General features: G+C 39.5%; 1 protein-coding gene across 2 annotated transcripts in view; it reads right to left on the bottom strand.

Annotated features, from left to right (window-relative positions):
* Positions 1-24,663, bottom strand: part of AK5 (adenylate kinase 5) — a 283,479-nt gene that overhangs the window by 77,197 nt on the left and 181,619 nt on the right. For both annotated transcript variants that reach the window (XM_049771780.1, XM_049771781.1), the window contains exon 9: positions 4,216-4,258. In XM_049771780.1, the coding sequence (XP_049627737.1) occupies positions 4,216-4,258 (43 nt within the window). The remainder of the gene's footprint in view (positions 1-4,215; positions 4,259-24,663) is intronic.

Genomic DNA, 24,663 nt, shown 5'->3' with positions numbered 1-24,663 from the left:
AAACTTTTAAAGTTCAGATGTTGGTTTGTCCCACGCTGATCTCACCACGTGGCTCTCTTTTATAGTTTCAGGCCCCGTAGACGGTTTTGTAGACCATGAGGTTGCCGGTTTCGCTGCCCGCTGCCGGTTCGCTGGAGGGTGGATTCCAGGTTTTTCGCTTTTCTGGGCCAAACTGAGCCCAGCCCAGCCCAGCCGAGCCGAGCTGCTTGGAGCTTGCCGCTTGGAGCTTTTTGCCGCAGGGGCTTCACCGCTGCCTTTTTTCCCCTCTGGGAGCACTTTGGATGTTCAGAGTTCCAAGTGATTTAAACTAAAAGTTCAGTTCGAAATTTCCAAAGTCGAAATCCAAATTCAAGCCGCAGGTCATTTTCAGAAAATCAGTCCACTTTAAATACAGTCTTTTTTCTCCTCCGTTTCCAATTTAAGCTTTTAATTAGTTTTCGTACAGGCCGAGGTTTTTGTTTTTTGTAACAAAGTGTCAGTTCTGGGCCTGGGCTGGAGGTGATGCAAGCTTTAACCTTTCTCCTTCCAGTTGCCCTTCTGCCCCTAGAAGGGGTTGCGGCCATCTTTGAACATGGCTTCACGTGGCCAAACACTTTGGGCTGACTGCATCTGAACAAAGCGAAAATCAAACAGAAGAGCAGAAATCTCACCATTTTCGCTGTTTTGTTGGGTCCAGGATTCAGGTCAAAGTTCGGAGCGCCATTTGTTGTATTAAATAATTAACGATGGGGCTGGATGGCGATGGATGGCGATGGATTCCTTTCTGCCACCCCAGGCCACATGGCTCTGCAACTCCATCCAGCCGGCCGGGTCCCAGGCCCAGGTGAAATCACTCACTCACACGCAGGCTTCAGGAAGAATCATCTTTATTCATGCCCTAGCCACCACAGGTGTGTGGCCTATGTCAACCTTTCAAGCATTCGCCCTGCATCTTATAATTCAGTCATCTCCCCTTTGGGCTCCATGCGGCCCAAAGATCCAAAAGCCGGCCAAGAGACAAAAAGCCCGAATCCCTTTCGTCCCAGGCTTATCTTTTTCCCGACCCCTCCCAGGAATGGGAGGTCTTGCAGGTAGGGTCACACCTATTATCCGGTTCCCTAGACCCCTCCCAGAAATGGGTGGGTCTTGGGGTACACCACAGTTTAGTTTTTTGTTTGTTTGTTTGTTTGTTTGTTTTGGACCACACTCAAGATACTCAGGGTTTACTCCTGGCTCTGCACTTGAGAATCACTCTTGGCAAGCTTGGGGTACCATATGGGATGTTGGAGATCAAACATGGTTCAGCCATGTGCAAGGCAAGAGCCCTACCCACTGTACTATTGCTCAGGCCCTCTGAGTATATATTTTTTATTGTTTCAGATTTCTTCTTAAACCCAAATCCTGAGACTTTGGATGGGAATGAGGTCACCCAAGATACGATTCCAGCAAAACTCTGAATTGGAAAGAACTCTGTGAGCTCAGAAACTCAGTGGCTACTTCCAGAATCTGGAAATGGAATTCTCAAATGTAAAAAATAATGTACAGAAAATGTGCTGAAGACAGAGGTAAGAGCTCTGCTTGAAAGAGTAGAGAGAAAGGTAAATCACTCTTGTCTCAAGCACCCATGGCTTTATTTGTAAAGATGAGACGTTTTATGTGCTCAAGAGCTGTACCTGAATGCTGCTTATTCAATGTGCTGAGGCAGGCCAGGTTCTGTACAAAGGCCAAGTTTTGGGTAGGTCAAGAGTGCAGATATAAATTATTCAGGATGTTCTAAAGATCAGGGTGAGAATCTATAGAAGTTCATGGTTATGCTCCAACCCTTAAGACATCCTGGTCCAATGAAAGCAGTAAAAGCTTAAGAAGCATTGTTAGAGGGTCAAAGTATAGTGAGACTATCTTCCTGTGCACCTATGGGTGGTTATTTTCTGAGCATCTTTATCTTATACCCATAGTGTGGAGAGATAGGATAGGGGTACTTGTTTTACATGCGACCATTCCCAGTTCGATTCCTAGAATCCCATATAGTCGCTGAGTACTCTCAGGAATAATTCCTGAGTGCAGAGCAGGAGTAACTCATGAGGACCATGGGGTATAGCCCCCTGAAATCACATTTTAGGGCACTAGGCTGGACCAATAAAATGCATCAGAGGCTAGAGACATGTGATGATAGAGAAACTGGAGACAACTTTGAATACTATATTATTCTTGTTAACTCTTTGGTGAAGCAACATATATTTTAAAGGAGTATGGCTCAAAAGTCAAAGAGTAGCCATTTAAAATATATGTTGATGGACCATGAGGTAGTTTAAGTGGTAAATCACATGCTCAGTATGTGAGAGGTCCCATGCTCAATCCCTGGTATTACCTGTCACTCCCCAGTGCTCTCAATTAAGGAGTATAGTCGACTACTGCTAAGTGGGGGTTGGGTGGCCACTAAGCACCACTGGTGTGACTTTTATAAAAATGAATGATGTCACATTCATATAATACAAAGTAAATTTATAGAGAGGTTTTGTTTTTTTATATTTATTTATTTATTTATTTATTTATTTATTTATTTATTTATTTATTTAAGGACCACAACCAAGTTGCTCCTGGGTTATTCTTGGCTCTGTACTTAGGAATGCTCCTTGCTGGTTCAGGAAAACATATAGGATGCCAGCGATTAAACTTGGATCAAACACCCAACCATATAGGGTGCCAGTGATTGAACAAGGCAAACACCCTACCCACTATACTATTGATCTGGCCATTAAGAATGTTTGTTTGTTTGTTTGTTTGTTTTTGGTCTCTGGGCCATATCTGTCTGTGCTCAGGGATTATTCTTTGCTCTGTGCTTATGAGTAATTCCTGGTAATTCTCAGGGGGAACCATTGAGTGGTGCCACGGATTGAACAAACGCTGGTCACATGAAAGTACCTTACCTCCTGTAATCTCTTCAGCCCCTTGAATACTTTTTTTTTACTTTATTTATTGATTAATTGATTGGTTGTTGAGCCACACCCAGCGGTGCTCAGGAGTTACTCCTGGCTTTGCACTCAGAAATTGCCTCTGACAGACTGGGGGACCATATGTGTGCCAGGAATCGAACCGGGTCCTTCCGAGGTCGGCCACATGCAAGGCAAATGCCCTACCACTGTGCTATCTCTCTGATCCCTCTTTGAAGAATTTTTAATGACAGAGGAACATGCTTATGATAAATAATGACTTCATTTTTCTTAAAACATGCTCTACAGTGACAATGTGCCAACTTTGTAAACAGAAAAAAGAGAACTATTACACCAAAAAATCAATTTCTGTTCAGTAGGAGCTGAGTTCACTATTTGATCCTGGCTCACATTTATATACCTTTCTCCATTGGGTATCATAATGACATTTGGTGACTGAAAAGATAGGAGTAGCAAGCTCTTCTACAAACAATGTTGGTTTCCAGAAAGGTTTCTTTGATGTGCTAAGGCAAAGGCTGGTGAAGATAACAGCTATTGCAATTATCATTAAATGACACTTTACCTTACACCCCATGCAGACGAATTAGTGAAGAATTAGATGTGGGATTATTTAGAAAGCCAAATCACTGACTTGTATGTCCACAATCAATGCACACATACTTATAAAACCATAATTATAATAGCATTTATTATCAAGTAGAAATGTTAGAAAGTATTATAGCTAGAGCAATATAAACCTTATCTTTTCTGCATAATCTTAAATTCAGATACTTTTGTATTTTGTTATGTATGTCTATTTATAGTATTTTAATAAAACTTTTGCAAGACTCTTACCAAGGCAAATTATAAGACAGAACCAATTGTTTAAGTTATCTCTCAATGATACATAATGGATCAATAACTACAATGCAGGAAAAATACTTGAAGTTAAGTTAGCTCTTTCCCATAGAACTTGTAGGAACCTTCCTGTATCATTATATAAATGACATTTCTAAGGGGGCATTGAGTATTAAATGGCTTCTGAACTTATTTTACCAAAATTATCATCTTTTCACTGAGATTATGTTCTTTGGGTAGTTTGGAAACATTTCCTTTAAATCACCCCTTTGATTCTTGACAGGAACCAAGAGTTGTCAGGTAGAGCCCTTCAATCTTAAGCATGTTCCTTGGTTCAGAAAAAGTACATGCAATGCTAATTCAGTGTCACTTGATTGGTGCATGATAAAAAAAGTGCTCAGAATTCCTAAAGTGATAACTTTAGGTCCAGGCAGTAAAGGAAACTCACCTCCCATTGTGTCTTCTCCAAATACATTGAACTGGTCATCGCCCTGTTTAAAAAAAATTGCAACTTTAGATGCATTAGATCTTGCAACAATGAATACATCACATTTTAAATAACTTTAAGAAGGCACTATTGTTACCTATTTTTTATAGAAGGAGCTAAGAGGTTTTTGTGGGTTATTTTTGCATTGTTTAGTTTAATTTTTTTTTTTTTGCCATACCTGGTAACGCTCAGTGGTAACTCGGCTCTGAGCTCAGAATTCACTACTGGTTGACTCAGGGGACCATATGGGAAACCAGAGATCTAATGTGGGTTGGTTTCATGTAACTTAGCACTCTTCCCACTGTACTATCTCTCTGACGTTGGAATAAACTAAAAGAAGTAAAATTGCCTAGATTTAGTTCCCAGAATTATTTGCTTATTTTTTGTTTGTTTTTGGCCATACCTGGCAGCACTCAGGAGTTACTTCTGGTTCTGTACTCAAAAATAACTCCTGGTAGACTTGGGGGACCATATTGGATGCTGAGGATTAAACCTGGGCTGGCTACAAGCAAGGCAAATGTCCTACCCACAATGCCATAGCTCCGGTCCCATCCCAGAATTAGTTTTGTGTGTGTGGCACTAGACTGAGCCCGGCCTTATAACTCATTGCAATCATGAGTTAAACTACTGCCACCTGTTCATGCTTTAACATGTTAAACTTTATTGACTTAAAATTTATATTCTTGTTATTACTTTTCATTTACACTACTGTTGCTGCTATTTTCGTTGTGATTGGGGGGGTCACCATGGCTGTGGTGCTCACATTCATTTTTGTTTGTTTTTGGGGTACAACTAGTGATGCCTAGTGGTTACTCCTGGCTCACACTCATTAATTATTACTGGCAGGCATGGGGGATCATATGGGATGTCGGGGATTGAACCCAGGTTGGCCATGTGCAAGGCATGCTGTTCTATTGCTTTGGCCCCAATGTGGTGCCCATATTCTTAATTGTGCTCACTCAACACTGTTTACCACGCCTCTCTCTATATTTTAGTTTGTTTTGTTTTAGGGCCATATCTGGTGGTGCTCAGGGATTACTCTACGATCTGCACTCAGAAATTTTGCCTGGTTGTGCTCAGGGGACCATGTGGAATGTCAGGGATCAAATCTTGGTTGGCTTTGTGCAAGGCCTTACCTGCTGAACTATTTTCTCTGGCTCCAACACCTATTTAGTTTTAATTGAGGTAGTAGTTTTCAACACTTGATATATTTTAGGGGGATTTTATAACTTTTTAAAATATAAGTTACCATACCGATACCTTAAACCCAATGACCTGTATCATACTCTCTACAGTAATCCATCAGACCTCCACCCTTTCAGTACTCTCTCCCAACCTCACAGATGATCATAGTTCAGGGGTCAGAGTGGGACAGTTTGCTTTTGCCTGGCTTTCTTTGTTCCTTTGTTTTCTTTCTTTGCTGTCTGCATTATATGAGATCACTTGGTATTTGTCTTCATCTCTCTGTTCCTTAGCATGATCCCTTCTAGTACTTTCTACACTATTACAAAAAGCAATATTTTATCTTTATGCTGAATAGTATTCTATTGTGTATATATTTCCCATTTTCTTTATGCATTCAGTCTTTGGGTACTTGGGATATTTCCATATTTTGGCAATAGTAACTAGTATTGCAGTGAACATAAGTACATATATACATTCATATTTTGGATGTATCTATACACATGCATATTTTGAAGCAGTACTTTTGTTTTCTCAGATACCTACCTTGAAATGAATCTTCGGATCTTACAGAAATTCTTCCTTTTTAAAAAAATATTTCTAGAAATGTCTGTACTATTTTCCATCAAGACGCAGCACCTACCAGAATAGTATTGTACCAGACCCCCTCTCTCCATCCATTTCAGAACTGGTTGTTTCTGGTCTTTTTGATATAAGCCATTCATAGGGAAAAATGGTATCACACAGTCACTTTGATTTGCATTTCTCTAATAATAAACAATGAACATTTTTTCATGTGCCTACTATTTACATGCCTTTGGTGGAAAGTATGTTCTCAATATATCTTTTGATGAAGTTGTTTGTTTCATCTCACTGAATTTTGTGATATATCTCCTTCAATAAATATATAAATGGATACATGACTTTTGTTTGGTACATTATGTGGACTTTTTTTATTTCAATTACATTTTTTTTTACTGTGCAGTAGATTGTAGTTTGATATACCATGTGTGTGTGTGTATATCTGTATGTGTGTGTGTGTTTTCTTTGTTTCTGTCTCTCTGGAATTGGCTCTCTAAAGGAATCACTGAAACTAAATAATATGAAGTGTTTTTTTATTGAATATTTTATTTTTAAATTATAATTACCTTATTTAAGCACGGTGGACACAAAATTGTTCATGGTTGAGTTTTAGTCATAGAATGTACACCCTTCACCAGTGCACATTTCCTGCTAACGTCTTTTAGTTTCCCTCCCACCCCACCTCACCCCTGCCTGCCTCTGAGGCAGGCATTTTACTTCTCTCTCTTTCTCTCTCTCTCTCTCTCTCTCTCTCTCTCTCTCTCTCTCTCTCTCTCTCTCTCCCCCTTTAAAGATTTTTGCCTTTTATTTAAACATCATGATTAAAAAGTTGTTCACAATTGAGTTTCAGTTTTACACTGTACACCACTCTTTACCCATGAACATTTCCCACCACCAATGTCCCAGGCTTCTTTCTCATACTCTCCCATGACTGTTTTTCTGTTCTTGGGCACTTGGATTGTTTCCAAGTTCTGCCTATTGTAAATATGCAATAATAAATAATAAAATAGTGCCTATTGTAAATATGCAATAACCATAGGAATTCAGAAGGCTTTTCTGCATAATGTTTTTGGGTTCCTAGGTAACTAAGTGACTTAATCCCTAAGTCACAAAGTGTTTTGTCTATGTTTTCTACAAAGTATTAAAGAAGCAGATCTAACACCCAAGTCTTTAGTTTGAGTTAACTTTGTGTAATGACTTTATTCTTTTTTATATGGCTATTCAGTATACCCCAATATAATTTGTTGAAGAAATTTTTATCTCTGTATTTTATGTTCTTGGCTCTTTTGTTATAAAGTTACTGCATGTATATATGTATATATTATTGTTAAATTCTGGACTTTGTTATTATTATTATTGTTAAATTCATTGGTCTGTGGGTCTATTTTTATTTCACTGACTTTATACTATTACTAAAGCTTTGCAGAATAATTTGCAGTTGGGGATCATGAAGCTTCTTGTACTTTTATTGGGGGGAATTTTTAGTCACACCTGGCGATGCTTAGGGGTTATTTCTGTCTTTGAGTTCAGAAAACACTTCTGGTAGGCTTAGAGGATCATATGGGATGTGGGGGGATCAAACCTGGGTGGGCTGTGTGCAAGGTCAATGCCCTCCCTCTGTGCTATTATTCTGGTCCCTCTTTTTCAGCTAGAAATTGAACACAGGTCTCACAAATACCTCACACATTTTTACCCTTAGGATTGTCTTGACTATTAAGAGCTTTTAGTAGTTCTGATGAATTTCAGTAATATTTGTTCTGTTTCCTTCGAAAAATGGCATTGAGGTTTTGATAAGGATTGTGTTAGATCTGTATTATACTTTGAGTAGGATTTGGGGGTGGTGTTTGAGTGAATGTTGGGCCATACTCAGCTATGCTTAGGGCTGGCAAAGCTTGGGAGACTAATAGTGCTGGAGATCAAACCCAGGTCAGAGTATTCGAGGCAAGCATCTTATCTGCTGTTTTATCTCTCTATCTCAACCTTACTTATTGATAGCTCTTACTCCTAGTTTTCTATTTTGTTTGCCCAATTGCTTCAAACAATCCCCACATTTATTTTCTTTAATACATCAACAGTGAGCAGGTTCCTGGGGGCATGGAGGTAATTGTCTTTATGTCTGCACCTTGGAGAAAGAGCAGGTGAATTGGATGTTTGATTGAAAGGTGTCCTTTTGCAGTAATAGTCAATGAACTTATATTGCCATGATAGATCTTTTACAAATTAAATTAATATGTCATTTAAAAAGCACAAATATGAAATAGCTGATGAAAGACAAATATTGTGATTTGGGCCATATACCCTGCAGAGGCCCTAACTTGCTTTTCTTTTCACATCTACAGTATTCTTTATGAAAAACATTAATTTCATAGTGAAAATGTTCTCTGGATTTAGTTGAGAAACACATGAGAAGGTGGGTATGTCTAGTCTCATAGTAGCGGAGTCTTCAGTGAGGCATATTTGGAGAAACACAACCCATTAACTAATCATTTCCACCTCTGGTGTCATAGGTCCTTTTTGTGTTGTGGCCAGTTATTTGTAATCTCTAAATCTAAATTTTGGGCTAAATTTGTGGGTACAATGAGGCACAGAGGTGTCTTTCTGTAATATTAAAACTAGTGTTCCATGAGGTAGAATGTCAGAAAATATGAACACACTGTCAAGAGATATATTATCGTTATAGACTTTATGTAAGTGTCATTTATGACTTCCATTCTGTATGATATAACTCAGGGGTCCTCAAACTTTTTAAACAGGGGGCCAGTTCACTGTCCTTCAGACTGTTGGAGGTCCAGATTATAGTAAAAACAAAAATTATGAACAAATTTCTATGCACACTGCATATATCTTATTTAGAAGTGAAGAAACAAAATGGGAATAAATACAATATGTGGCCCGTGGGCCGTAGTTTGAGGACCATTGATATAACTAATCATGATGAAGTGGAAAAAGCTGTAGCAAAACTGGCAAGCATATACACACATTCAGGTGCTGCATCTTTTTGTGCTATACATATAATAATGTTGTTGGTGTGGCCTTTGGAGAAACTGCAGATTTGAATTTTTTGGGGGGCCATACCCGGTGATGCTCAGGGGTTACTTCTAGTTATGTGCTCAGAAATTGCTCCTGGATTGGGGGACCATATGGGACACTGGGGATCAAACCTGGTCCATCCTGGATCTGCAATGTGTAAGGCAAACACAATACAGCTGCACTATCACTCCGACCTTGAAACTGCAGGTTTGTATTATAGATGTTTTTGATGTGCAGCCTTCATTCTATAGTTATTTTAGTTATTTCTTTTTTTTTTTTTTTTTTTTTTTTTTGGTTTTTGGGCCACACCCGGCGGTGCTCAGGGGTTACTCCTGGCTCTCTGCTCAGAAATAGCTCCTGGCAGGCAAGGGACCATATGGGACACTGGGATTTGAACCAACCACCTTTGGTCCTGGATCAGCTGCTTGCAAGGCAAACGCCGCTGTGCTATCTCTCCGGGCCGTCTTTAGTTATTTCTAAGCCATGATGAGAGCAAAAACAAATCACATTAAACTTTCTTTCCTTGTATGGATGTAAAAACAAGAGATTGCTTTTGCAAGGTGGCTATTCTGATATTATTTGTAGGGAGAGACATTAATTGGAGCCTATGTTTCTCTTTCTGAGCAAAGCTTCTATTTTACCACCTTCAGATATGAATGTCCTGTCACTCCTAATTCCTTGACTTATTGAATTTTTAGTGGGAGAGATAAAAATAGAGCAAAATAACATCAGAGATGGACTTAGAATTCTAAAGAACTACAGTATTTAACTTACTTTGATTGCAGCACCAAGTACATTTCTGGTTTGAAGACTTTTCTTGGGTATTATCACAAGTAATAATGCACAGTTTGGGGTGGGGGTGGCATTTCACATATCTGGATACTTGCTGCATTCCAATGGCTAAGGAATACTGTATCTAAGGTTCTGTGGTGCCATCTGAGCTTTCATTGCTGCCCAGAGTGTACTGAGACTGATCTAAGTGCTCTAAAGTTACCCTGTGCTTTCTACTATTGCTGGAGGTGGGATCCTTCTGGTCTGTGCTACTGGCCCTCATTAGGAGACATGATTTATTAATTAGGGCTTGGGGCAAACCCAGAAGTGTTCAGAACTGGTGGTTCTTGAGAGACTATACATGAGTCCAGGGATGGAAACAGGGTTGGTTGAAGTGCAGCATGCAAGATAAATTACTATCTCTCTTATGATACTTTTTTTTTTGGCCTCAAAGACAGTAAAAAATATTTTGTGAGTAATGATATCAAAACATCTTGGGAAGTTGAAAGAAGTGATTGAGACTTGGGAAGGTACTTCCTAGACAGAATAATTTGTCTTAAATGATATATGTATATAGGGATAGGTCAGTGATAGAACATCGGCTTTGTAGGTATGAGGATACCAGTTTAGGTGCCAGCACCAATCTCACCAGTCTGTGACTATGATTCTGGTGGGTTACCGGTGGGAATTTCTTTCTTTCTTTTTTTTTTTGGTTTTTGGGCCACACCCGTTTGATGCTCAGGGGTTACTCCTGGCTAAGCGCTCAGAAATTGCCCCTGGCTTGGGGGGACCATATGGGACCCCGGGGGATTGAACTGCGGTCCTTCCTTGGCTAGTGCTTGCAAGGCAGACACCTTACCTCTAGCGCCACCTTCCCGGCCCCTCTGGTGGGAATTTCTACTACTACAACAAAGTGTGTGATGTCAAGGCACCACAATCAAGGATACAGACCCTCCCTCCTCTGTCATGGCAACAACAAAAGTGGAGAAAGGGGAAAATGGTTTATATGCCTTTTAAATTAAGTACATAACTTCAAAAGGGACCATGATAAAAAAAATTTACTCGAAAACAAAATGTTATAGTTGGAATTACTTTCTTACTCTAAAATTTACAAATATGGTAAAAAAAAGATTTCATTTTTCATTTGATAAGGAAGTGAAGACTTCAAAACAAAATAATAATTTAAACAAAAGAGAATCGCATAGGGTTACCTAGTTTTTAAGAGACCAGGGAACAATAATCTTTTCTAATTTCTTACTGCAATTAAGCAGGTAACTAATTCTGAAAGCATTATAAACATGTTAGCATATGAGGATTCTCCTAGGTTTTCTATTAATATATTTTTTTTGATTTTTGGAACATATCTGGTGAAGTTCAGGATTTACTCCTGGCTCTGTACTCAGAAATTACTACCTGCAGTGACTTGTGGGGGACCAGTGTGCTGCCAGGACTTAATTAGCCTTGTGCAAGGCAAGCACCCTTACTGCTGTACCTGCTGTTCTATCTCTCTGACCCCTGTAGTAAATTAGTTTTTACTGAAACTTGCTTAGAAAGATGTGAGGGGAGATAAAGGGAGAAGTATGTTTTCAATAGAAAACATGGGCTTCTCCAGAGTAGAAATAAGCAAAGAAACAGAAACAAGCAAGTAAGATATGTGTTCAAGGGAGACTACAGGCTTAACAGCAAGCCTTTTCTTTTCTTTTCTTCTTTTTTCTTTTCTTTTCTTTTCTTTTCTTTTCTTTTCTTTTCTTTTCTCTTCTCTTCTCTTCTCTTCTCTTCTCTTCTCTTCTCTTCTCTTCTCTTCTCTTCTCTTCTCTTCTCTTCTCTTCTCTTCTCTTCTCTTCTCTTCTCTTCTCTTCTCTTCTCTTCTCTTCTCTTCTCTTCTCTTCTCTTCTCTTCTCTTCTCTTCTCTTCTCTTCTCTTCTCTTCTCTTCTCTTCTCTTCTCTTCTCTTCTCTTTTCTTTTCTATTTGGGGGGTTTGGGCCAACATCTGACTGTGCCCAGGGCTTACTCCTGACTAATGCTCAGGAATCAATTCTTTTTTTTTTTTTTTTTGGGCCACACCCGGCAGTGCTCAGGGGTTACTCCTGGCTCTCTGCTCAGAAATAGCTCCTGGCAGGCACGGGGGGGGGGGGACGGGGGGACGGACGGACCATATGGGACACCGGGATTCGAACCAACCACCTTTTGTCCTGGATCGGCTGCTTGCAAGGCAAACACCGCTGTGCTATCTGTGCTATCTCTCCGGGCCCAGGAATCAATTCTTAGTAGTACTCAGGGATCATATGTAGTGCTGGGATTACATCCTGATTGGCTGCATGGAAGACAAGCACCTTGCCTGATGTACTATAACTCTGGTTTCTATTAACATTTTTAAAAAATTATCCATCTCTAGTTATAGGGGGGGGGAGAATTGGAGCACTCTAGTTATAGGGGGGAATAGAATTGGAGCACAAAAATGATTTTATTGAGAAGAGTAATCTTTTTTTTTTTTTTTTTTTTTTTTGGTTTTTGGGCCACACCCGGTAACGCTCAGGAGTTGCTCCTGGCTATGTGCTCAGAGTTGCTCCTGGCTTGGGGGACCATATGGGACACCGGGGGATCGAACAGCGGTCCGTCCAAGTCTAGCGCAGGCAAGGCAGGCACCTTACCTTTAGCGCCACTGCCCGGCCCCGAGAAGAGTAATCTTAAAGACATGAAAAGGTAATCAAAAATTAATAGCCAAATAAGACTCCATTACAAATGGAGTCTGGAACTTCTATTTGGGTAGAGTATTTTCAGTGTCCACAGTCTCATCTGTTCCCTTGGAAAAATACAGAGGTGCAGGCTTTTTTAAATAGGAAACTCAAAGGAGTGAACTCTGAACCAGCAGCTTGGTGAGTTTCTTTTTTTCAATTTTTTAATTTATTTTTATTTTTATTTATTATTTTTTTCGGTGAGTTTCTTGATTCCCAAACCTGTGTCCTGTGGCTGCTCCTGCTATCCATGATGGCCCCAGGTGAGTGAGACTAGGATTACACTCCATCAGTGTGATGACTACTTATAGCATCATAGGAATGAAGCAAGGGAAGATCCATTTGCACAAGAAGGACTGAAGCTGGGCCAGGCACAAGAGAAATTCTTAAGTTTCACATATTGCACTGCAAATAAATTTCTTTGGATCTGCAACAGAATATTGTTATATAGAAATAATTTTACTGCATCTGAAGATGGGAAACTGGTCCTTGAGAAATGTTTAGGAGTATTTATCAATTTTATCTAAAGTATGTTTTCATTGAAAGTAATAGGCAATTAGGAAAAAAAGTATGGGAAGTGGTATGTAATTTTGTATACCCAAGAATTATTTTACAGCAAGTTCTATTTTTCCTTCACTGAACTCTACACAATTAGATGTCTGCTTGCTGTGGAAATACTTGTGTAATTGAGAAAACAAGCATGAAAAAATATAGGGGATGCTAGGCTAACCTTTCCTTGGTCTTATTAAATTACAGGTTCTCTGCAATGAACTGATTTAAATAGTGATTTACAAATTTGGTTCTCTAGGAAGAAGGGTGTTTTTCCCTTCTTGTACATATATACATTGAAATGTTGGTGACCCTATAGAGAATTTGATTATTTGTTTGTTTTGGGTCACACCCACAATCACTCCTGGCAGTGCTCAGGGGATCACATTCCAGGGATTGAACCTGTTGTGCAAGCATGTTACATGCTATATACTATCTCTCCAGTTCTGCTAATAAAATAAAAAAAATTTTCCTGTGATGAAAGCCTCATGCCCCAAGACAGGAACATTGGAGAAACTGAGTCTGGAAGCAAATGCTGACACAGGAAATAATCCACACACAGTGAAGAGGGTAAAAACAGGTTCAGGAACTCTAACATGCAAACATACCACTCCTAAGAAGTAGAAAGCTCAGAGCCCGGAGAGATAGCACAGCGGTGTTTGCCTTGCAAGCAGCCGATCCAGGACCAAAGGTGGTTGGTTCGACTCCCACCTGGTCCCCCGTGCCTGCCAGGAGCTATTTCTGAGCAGACAGCCAGGAGTAACCCCTGAGCACCGCCGAATGTGGCCCCAAAAACAAAAGAAAAAAGAAAAAAAAAAAGTAGAAAGCTCAGTGGAGGAAAGCTGGAAATGCAAGAGCATTTTCCTGAGACTGGGGATTTTATTAAGAAGAGCTAGACTACACTCTATATTAGGGAGGAACCTGGATCTTTATTGGGAAACGCCAGACCACACCCTGAGGTGGAGAATAGGGAGGGACCTGGTTAGTCTCAACATTTCTCCCAAGCATTTCCTATAAGTTTTTGTTCTTACCATCTTAAAAATGTGTCTGACAATTCACTGCTAGAAGATGTTGTAAGAAATACATGAATCTTGTCTTCAGATGCCAAGCTTGGCACCATTGTTTAAAAAATTGAAAAGGCACTATTTATTAGTGTTTAAGAGGAAGAAACAAATTTCCTATTTTGGGGGCTGGAGTGGTGGTGCAAGAGGTAAGGCGTCTGCCTTGCCTGTGCTAGCCTAGGACAGACCTCGGTTTGATCCTCCAGTGTCCCATATGGTCCCCTAAGACAGGAGTGATTTCTGAGCACATAGCCAGAAGTAACCAGGTGTGGCCAAAAAAAAAAATTTCTATTTTGATTTCATTAATTTCAAATTAATGTTTGAAGGAGGAAGAGGTTACATCTGACTAAATTTGGCCATCATCACCTTGTTTTCTGATTCCCTGTGGAAATAATAAAATAGCATCAACCATTGGGAACTACAGTATACAGTATAGTCTGTATACAGTCTCGAGTAGTTGAGTTAGGTGCTGAGAGATACAAGTTCTTTATAGGTTACTCTGGCAAAATATAAAATGAAAATTTTAGAACAAAAGGATAAATTACTAGTAATTTGTTCTAATAATTAACAGTAACAATAATAACATAATAATGTGAATTATTAGAACACTAAGTATTCATATGTTTTTCAGGGACAAATATACTAAACAGGGAACAAAATAAGTAGCATTAGGGGTATGTCTATTTAATTGAGGTGAATGAAAGTAGAGTTTGCAAGACACATGATACCTTCCCCATTCTTCTTCTGAATTCCCCTTTTATCATGGGTATGCCCAAATGGCTTGCTCTACAGTCTAAAGCTTTTGTTTATCATTGTTGTAGAGGCAGCAATCAGTTTTCCAAGGACCATAACTAGATTCTGTTTGACCTTGCCCTTTTGTCTCTCACTTTCATTATTCCCCAACTCAAATGTCTGTATTTAAGTCCCTGCGTCATAGTAGATGAAGCAGGGAATGAGACAGGATTAGTTAGTGGTCATAGGGTATATAGTAAAGAAGGAATCAAAGACAATATCCAGGCTAAAAACTGGAAATCAGAGAGGCAGGTCCATAGACATCTTTAACCTCCTAAAAACCAACTATAGGTCTGAGATGAGGATTTTAATTAAAATCTACCAGACTTAGGAAGGTCTGAGGAAAAGAAACTGCTGAGTAGTTGCTCTCTATAGCTTCCATTTACAACTTTCATAAAGTTCATTTTGTTTTGCTCAAGCTAGTTAAGGTGGACTCTGACCAAGATACATTAATTTATTAATGTTACCAGAATTTGGCTGGTTTAATCTGGCCTTGGACTGCTGCTTAATGTTTGCACAGGATGGGATAGATAAAATGCCCTCCCCTTTACTCGGAATTTATTTAAGACTCTTCCTTCATCTACCTCCCTGAGCCTTGGACAGCTGTTATTACATGGGTAGACTCAATGAATCAGTCATTTGATTCAGGATAAGTAAGACCTGTTCAACCCTAGAAGAGTTCATTCGGAAGGCAAACATTCCTAACACCTGATGTATTCAATGCTCTTATAAGAAGTTAGAATAGGTTTGTGTCAAGAAGCTTCTGACACTGAGATGCTAGTGCTCATTTAAAAAAAAATCTAGAAATACTTATTGGGTTCTGTGAAAAAATGGGATATTGCCTTCTCAAAGATATCCGTATCTAATTCCTGAAATCTATGAATATTTTATTTTCCATAGCAAAAAAGGACTTGCAGATATGCTTAAGGTTCTTTATGGGAAGACCATCCTGTATTACATGAGTGGAGTTGCATGTAATCACAAGAATTATTATAGCAAAGAGACAGAGAAAATGTGATGAGAATCAAAGGTCAGAATGACACTATTGCTCAAAGGGATCTACAAATCAAGGAATGTGGATAACTTCTAGAAGAAAAAAAAGGCACCACCAGCAGCAGCACTACCACCACCAAAGAGAAATAAAAAGAAAAAAAATAGAAAAAAAAAGGCAGGGACATACATGAATTCACCCCTATAGCCTCTAGAAGGAATGCAATCAATCTTGCTGGCATCTTGATTTTAGTGCATTTTGAACTGCTGTCCTCCAGAAAGGTAAATAGTAACTGTGCATTATTTCCTTTCACCAAGTTCATAATTGTTACAGCAGCAATTGAAAATTCATAAAGCTTCTCCTCTCCGCTAGGAACTGTTGGAGATAGCTGGCAATGCATCAACAAGTTATTTGCATTCACTGCATGTATTTACTTATTGGAGTGTAAGCTACAACAAAGAGTTACAAATTGTGTTTTTTAATCCATAGAAGCTTTTATTCAAGTAGGATCTCCTGTAGAAGTCTATCCTCAAAAACAATAAAGGAGACACAATTAGTGGAGGTGGGACAGGTGGAGCAGGAGACCAGATCCTTGGCAGACTCACCTGCCTTTGACCTTTTCCTTAATGGATGCTTTGGCAGATACTTTTAGGTGCTGATCCAATAGGCTGCTTCTATCCTTTCTTGCCCACACGGCCCCTATTTCTCTTCAGAGACTGAACATACCAGATCCTCAGTGTCATGGGTACTGGGCCAAGAGGATGTGAAAAGCAGTATTTTAGAAGGCTTCAGAAGACAGATTTTCTCCAGCTAAAATGAGGGAGGGACGCAGATAAAAGAAGTTAGCCTCACTCACCATCCCACTCTTGCAAAGGGCCTGTGAGGATGTGAAATTTGGAGCTATCTTTGTGATAACTTTGTGTCACTTTGTGACCTTAAAGAAGCACTGCCCTTAATAGGAAAGCAGATGGGAAAGAGGGAAACAGCCTGCTGAGGTAATATGTATCTGATGATGGACTAGCCCTGGGATCAGCTAGTTCTGGGTAAGGAAGAAAAGAGCATTTTAAATGCTTTATGCCAATTTTCATTAGGTTACTATGGGTGCAAGCATATTCTTTGAATCCTGTTGAGCACACTCAGAAAGGCAGACTCCTTTCTTGTCTGAATAACGGTGCTGTATAAAGAATATTATTTTTTACTTAAACCTGAAGACACTTACCATTCATTTAATTAATGAGCTATTAAAGGTTACGGATATTTGGAATCAAAACCTAAAATAGGCATGTTTCAGATCTTTATGGGATGACAAATCACTGTTCAAAGAATCTGGCCATTCCTCAGGCCTGGCACTTCTCAGTGCTCCACGAAGAGTAACACAGGTAGAAACTAACAATTGTACGATTTTCTAGATGTGTGCTTTGCTGCTGCTTTGTATTTGGGGGGTGCGGATGTCACACCTGGTGGCACTCAGGGGTTACTCCTGGCTCTGTGCTCAGAAATAGTTCCTGGCAGGCACTGGGGGTGGGGGACCATATGGGATGCTGGGATTCGAACTACTGAATGTCTTGGATCAGCTGCATGGAAGGCAAATGCCTTACCACTCTGCTATCTCTCTGATCCCTCAAGCCTTGCTTTTTCACTATAAATTACTAGGACTTTCTCTTCATTATGACCAATTAAATTTGTGGGTTGCTTACTCAATGCTACTTTGTGTGGCGCCATTTCTTTGTATCCATAGTCAGATGGTTGAGAGATAAAGCTCTAGCCCTCTCCAGTGACAGAATTTACATCTCCACACACAACATGCTGGTGTAAAAAAGGTCAGAGCTGTCACAGAGCTATTTCCTTTCATGGAAAAGCGTGAACAGTGAGGTAAGTGGACAGTGGTGACATTTAAAAATACCAGCATTTCAATATATTCTTCCTTTTTTGGGGGGTGGAGGATGCCTCCCAGAAGATGCTCTGGAGACCAAAAGGCGACTCTCAGCCATACTTGGTTAACTGGCTGGGTAGTTCAATGTTCAGGCTCAATGATGTGCTGCTGTGCCTGTGAAACTGGAGGTCACCAGCATGATCTTGGCATGTGACGGGGGTGTGGGTGGCACAGGGTATTGGGAAGCAAATTTGGTCCTTATGTTAGAAATAAAGTCAATGATGGTTCTTTTTTGGGGGAGCACACCCGGTGACAGTCAGGGATTATTCCTGGCTCTGAGCTCAGAAATCGCTCTTGGCAGACTCGGGGAACCATATGGGATGCCTGGGATTGAACCTGGGTTTGTCCTGGGTTGGCCACATGCAAGGCAAACACCCTACTGCTGTGCTATCTCTCTGGCCCCTAAATGGTGGTTCATTTTTAAGACAAAGCACTAAACCCTAAATGGAAAACAGCAATATATCTACTTAAGGATTCGCCAACTAACAAACTGCCTAAACAAACAGGGTATGAAGGTAGAAACTACATTTAGAAAGCACATACTCCAGGAAAGCCTTCCTGGTACAAAAGAACTAAGTGGTGTGTGACTGATTTTGTGTGTGTGTGTGTGTGTGTGTGTGTGTGTGTGTGTGTGTGTGTGTATAGACAACTAAAACCAACTTCTAAAACCACAATCAAATCACAAGGGTGCTGGCAAGTATTTAAATTTTTTTTTGTTTTGGTGCCACACCCAGTGACTTTCAGGGGCTACTCCTAGTTCTGCACTCAGAAATTACTTCCGGCTGGCCCAGGGAACCATATGAGATTCTGGGGTTCAAACCAGGGTCGGTTGCATGCAATGTAAATGACCTATTCACTGTGTTATTGCTCCAACCCCCAAATATTTTCACTTTAAAATAAAATTTATTCAACATCAGAAAAGATTGTACATGGCATGGTATATGTACAGACAATGAGGAACTGATTATTTGGTTGCAGAGTAAGTAATATAATGCCTGTTTTGACCATCTTGGGTGGGCTTGCCTCTAAGGCATGTGGTTTTGAAAGACTGCCAGTAATGCTTCACTTGTGCTGTACTTTATGATCCTGTGTCTTTTTTTTTTTTAATTTTGGGACTAGAGTGTGTGTTCAGGTGTGTTTCTCATACTTCAACACGCAAAACAAACATCCTTGACTATTCAGTTACTTCCGTGGCCTCAAAGCATTCTTTCGTTTGCTTGTTTTTGGATCACACTTGGCACTATTCAAGGATTACTTCTGGCTCTGTTCTCAGGTATTAATCCTGGCAGTGCTTGGGGGACCATTTGAGATGCTGGAGATTGAATCTAGTTGGCCTTGTACAAAGCAAGCACCCTATCCACAATATTTTCTTTTTAGCCCCTGTCAATGCGTTTTGAAATTTTTAAAAATTTTTGGCCACACCCAGCAGCACTCAGGAATTACTCCTGACTCTGTGCTCAGAAATCGCTCCTGGCAAGCTCGGGGGACCATATGTGAGGCTGGGGATTGAACCCAGGTATGTCTGGGTCTGCTGCATGAAAGGCAAATGCCCTAACATTGTACTATTGCTCTAGCCCCTGTCAATGCATTTTTTTTTTTTGGTCAATGCATTCTTAATCCTAAAATGTTTCTACTGGGGCCACAGTAATAGTATAGCAGGTAGGGTTCTTGTCTTCCATAATGCTGACCTGGGTTCAATCTCTGGCATCCTATATGGTCCTCTGAGCATACCACACATAATATTTGAGCACTGCTGGATGTGTCTCTGAAAACAACCAAAAAAAAAAAAAAAAGAGGGGGGGAACATTTCTATGATTTTCTACTGATATATAACTACATTTATTGAGCATTATCTCATTCAATTTTCGCCCAGTAGACATCTGCTAAAGGAGGTGTTATCATCCTCATTTTACACATAAGAATCTGTGTCCCAGGGGTTAGACATGTGTTTAAATTGTAGAGTGTAGAATCTGTGAGTTGAATTCAGGTCTGTCTGGCTCTAAGATTTGGACACCAACCAACTTTTTACAAATAAGCTTTCAAAGGTGCTATTAAATAAAAAAGTCACAATCACAAAAACAAATTATGGGCATTGGGTTGTGTTTATATCCACATGATTGTTTTTTTTCCCCCTGCAAATTCAAAAACCTCTTTGGAAAGACTGCAAATAAGCCAAGTTATTTGTGTAACAATTATATAGGAAATTATATTTACCCAGGCATATTAACCATTTAAAAACACAATATTTCTAGTTAGTCTAGCCTAGTCCCTAAGTATGTTTTGCCTTCTTTCCATACTTAAAAGTCACTGGTGGTAAAGGGAAGCATCATTTATGATTCTCCTGCCAGTCTCTATTACAGCTGCTTCTTCAGATCTCCTATTATTCTCATGATAATACCAAAAATGGGATTTATTATCTTTCATTTATAAATGAGAGAATGAAGACTATACATTTTGTGCTGCAAATAAACTATAGTTTTGCCTGCATTAAGGAAAAGGGAATGGCATATTGGTGGTAAAAAGAATGAACTCCTAGTCTGTACCATTATATTTAATGGTCTGTGTTAGAACAGTGGCAACTGTGGCCTAGAATCTTCAACTTTCCCCTGTATCCAGGCTCCTTACTATGCAATTTTGTAATGTCTCTCATTGTGAGGCTTCCCAGCCCTAACCTATACCAGTCTGTGACCTGCTTCAGTCAACAGAATGAAGAGGAGGTGATAGGGTGCCACTTGAGGTTGTACTCTGAGATTCTTGTGGGTTCCTTCTATTTCTTCTTATGCCCCCTGCCACTGCCATGAAGACAAATAGACTCCCCACCAGCAGTTAAAGTGACCATGTACAGCAGAATATGGTTCATCCTGGCCATGGCCATCCTAGAACTGATTAACAAAATATAAGGGACTAATTAGCAAAATCTCAAGTCTTATAGAGCTGGTGGTGGACAGTCCAGAAACTCTAGGGCAGAAGGTAACAACAGTAGGCCTGGCAAACTTTCTCTTCCTTGGGGAAACCTCAGTTTTAGTTTTAAAGGCCTTCTAGCTAATTGAATGATCCTATCCATAGTATCAAAAATTATCTTGTTGGGGCCGAAGTGATAGAACAGCAAGTAGGGCATTTGCCTTGCATGCGGCCAACGTGAGTTCATTCCCTTGAATCCCATATGATTCCATGAGCCTGACAGAAGTATTTTTTAATGCAGGACCAGGAGTAACCCTGAGTTCAGTGGAATGTGGCCCCAAACCAAAACCAAACAAAGCAAAAAAAAAAAAAAGAATCATCTTCATCACATAATATTAGTATAGTTGGTACAGTTTTCTTCACAGCAACACCTAGGTTAGTATTTGATTGAACACAGGATATGAGTCTAGCCAGAAGACTCATAAAAGAGAGTATTGCACTGTAGTATTGTGAGTGAGCTCAGTTGAATCAGTAGAACAGCTTGGATAACCCTGTTGCCTCAAGAAACAATAAGTGGATAGGTGTGTGTGTGTGTGTGTGTGTGTGTGTGTGTTTTGTTTATGTCTTGTTTTGGACTTCACCTGGCTATGCTCAGGACTTACTCCTGGCTCTGCACTCAGGTATCACTCTTGATGGGCTTGGGGGATCATACCAGTTCGTGTACCTGCTGTACCATGCTCCAGTCTTGGATGGTCTTTTAGGCCATTACTTTCTAGGCAATTTAGCAGCCACATTGAGCTGATACAAAGCAGCTCTTAAATTGAAATTATATTTGAAAATTCCTTAGTCCAAGGACTTTGCACTTTTTATTTTGACTTCCTGCTATAATTTTTCCAAGACAATTTAGAAGAGAGCAAATAGGTGGGTTTCTAAAGTGGCCTAGTTATGTGCCTCCTGCAATATGTTCTATTTGAAGGACAGCCTTTATATCTCTTTGTTTAAAAATCTTAGTTCAAAGTTTCTCGGGAAATAGGGAAAAACATACTATCTGATGAAATGCCTTTGGCAAAGAATATTCAGGAAATATTTAAAGGCATGAAGAAGCCTTGGGACACAGCTCAAAGAGCTTGAATGAATGAACCTCAAATTAGATCTCTGGCACCACATGGTCTCCTGAACACTTCTGGGAACAACATCTGAACACCAAGCTAGGAGTAACTCCTGAATTCCATGGAATGTGCATCTTCCCCTACATTCTGTCTGAAGTAATATGATAGCATTATATTACTCAAAATCACAAATTCAACTCACAACTAACAAAATAATCAAATGCAGGAGTCAAAGAAACTGGCAATGTTCTTATCTTTGTTGTTATACAGATTGGTACACAGTAAAAAGATGGAACCAAAAACAGAAATAAAAGATAAGATAGATACAGACAGGTACACAGACAAGACAACCCGGCAAGAGGAGTTAATCCTTCGGAAGCTGGAACATCTAAAATGGAGCAGTGGGGTCAACTTGATTGTGCAGAAAGCTGGAGCACAAGCAATGCATGCTGGAGTCCTGCGTTTGATTCTGAATCACCTGGTCCCCCAGAGCACTAGGCCACTGTCAGGACTTGAGTAGAGCTCCTGAGCACCACTAGGTGTGGTCCAGAAATTAAAACAATATCAAAAACAAGCAAAAGAAAGGCAGGGTTGTATTGCTCCTGAGAATAGGCAGTCCTTTCCCTGTGGTCAAAGTGGGAAGCAGCCTGTCTCTGAGGCATGACTGCCATGTATGGGTCTGTGGTTGTGCACTGTGTATATCTTCTTTTTTATTTCTTTATTTAAGCACCATGGTCACAAAATTTCTCATTGTACTTTTTCTTTTTTGATTTTTTTTGCCACACCTGGCGTTTCTTAGATGTTGCTCCTGGTTCTTTGCTCAGAAATTGCTCCTGGCAGGCTTGGGGACCATATAGAATGCCGGGAATCAAACACAGGTCCATCCCTGGCAGGTTGATTGCATGCAAGACAAACACCCTACCACTGTACTAGCTTTCAGGCCCCTTATATAATAGTACTACTTGAGTTAATAATGCTCTGCCTTAAATGAAATTTAATTTATTTTTCTACTAAATATTCAGAATATAAAATAAAGAATATGGCTTTTACAAATGCCACTTCCTTTCCTTTCCTCCACTTACTCTGAATAAATGTGAGCACTCTAATACTTAAAAGATTGGGGCTTGGTACATCAACACCACCTTCCTGACAGTCTTTTAACTCCATGTGGACCAAACCTTAGTACTCAAGGCCATTCCTGCTGCTTTGCTCTGCATTGTTTGCACAAAAATACTGTTTCAAAGGTTTGACTAGATCTGAAGAGAGGGCTGAATATACACGCAGATGAGTTTATTATTTAGGGAACTTCTTGAGTGTGAGGGGAAGAAATATAGAAAAATTCATTTTAGGAATAATCTCAGAACTATCTCCTCTAGCTGAAGTTATAAGATATAAAACTCTAAAGGGTAGAATCTCTTCTAATCCGTGCTTCTTCATGTCTGTACTAAAATGAAGAGATAAAAGTTCTAGAGAAGAATAAACAGGGAGATTATTCCATGGATGTGATGCATTGATGTTTATTTTAGAAATAAAATTTGGTAATAAATAAAATAAAAATATAAAGTGAGTTGATGGTAGTGAAAAAGGTACAAACTTCCAGTAATAAGATTATATATCACAGGTTTAGAGGTCCCTAATAAATATTAAGTTGCATATAGCAAAGTAACAACGCAATAACAACAGTAACAACAATAGCAATAATGTGTTATTTGGCAATCCCTGTCGATTGTGGGTCTTAAATCTTTGAGCTAGTGTATGAGGTCGGTGCTGGCAAATATTCATACTTTACACGTAAATATCTAAAACAGCTTTCCTAAAGGTCACAGTGGAATTTGAACTAGCTCAAAAGATAATTATAGGCTCACATTATTTTTATGCTATACACAGCCAGCTCTGACAGAGGAAGGATGTAGTAGAGATACTCTGTAAATAGATATTTTTCATTTTCTGCCAGAATCTGTACTAATGTACTTCCCCTTCTGTCCTAATTGATATCAGTAAAACTGTGCTAGTTTTGTTCTGCTTGGCCACTAATTCCCTTGCCTTTAGCCTACTCCAGTATTTTCTTGTCTATTTTCCCCATAATCTATTTTATTTGTTATATTTGAAATGTTACCAACATAAATAAAATCTTTGTTTGTTTGTTTGTTTGGTTTTTGGGCCACACCTGGCAGTGCTCAGGGGTTACTCCTGGCTGTATGCTCAGAAATACCTCCTACTGGCACGGGGACCATATGGGACACCGGGATTCGAACCAACCACCTTTGGTCCTGGATCAGCTGCTTGCAAGGCAAACTCTGCTGTGCTATCTCTCCGGGCCCCATAAATAAAATCTTAATCTTAAAACAAAATTCTAGTTCCTTATATTTCACTTCTGTGCTATATATTAATTATGATTATAGATGAAAAATAAAAAAAAATATACATCACAGTCATATTAGTATTTCATAGTGAATGTAGTTATCAATAATGCATAGTGTAGTTGAAAGTAGGTAAGAAAGTGGAGTGATAGTACATCGGTAAGGCATTTGCCTTGCATGCAGCTGACCCAGGACGAACCTGGGTTCAATTCCCACTGTACCATATGGTCCCCTAAGCCAGGATCTATTTCTAAGTGCATAGCCAGGAGTAACCCCTGAGCATCACTGGGTGTGCTCCCCCCCGAAAAAAAGTAATTAATTAATCTGGGTCCAAATAATCTACTTAACTTTTCTTTAAATTTAAAATGTTATAGTTATATAGTTTTATGTACTAGAAAATGTTTCCATTTCTA

The sequence above is a fragment of the Suncus etruscus genome, chromosome 4 (genome assembly GCF_024139225.1).
Source record: "Suncus etruscus isolate mSunEtr1 chromosome 4, mSunEtr1.pri.cur, whole genome shotgun sequence".
NCBI lineage: Eukaryota > Metazoa > Chordata > Mammalia > Eulipotyphla > Soricidae > Suncus > Suncus etruscus.
The sequence above is the reverse complement of the archived record's forward strand: the minus strand, read 5'-3'. Positions and strand labels throughout refer to the sequence as shown.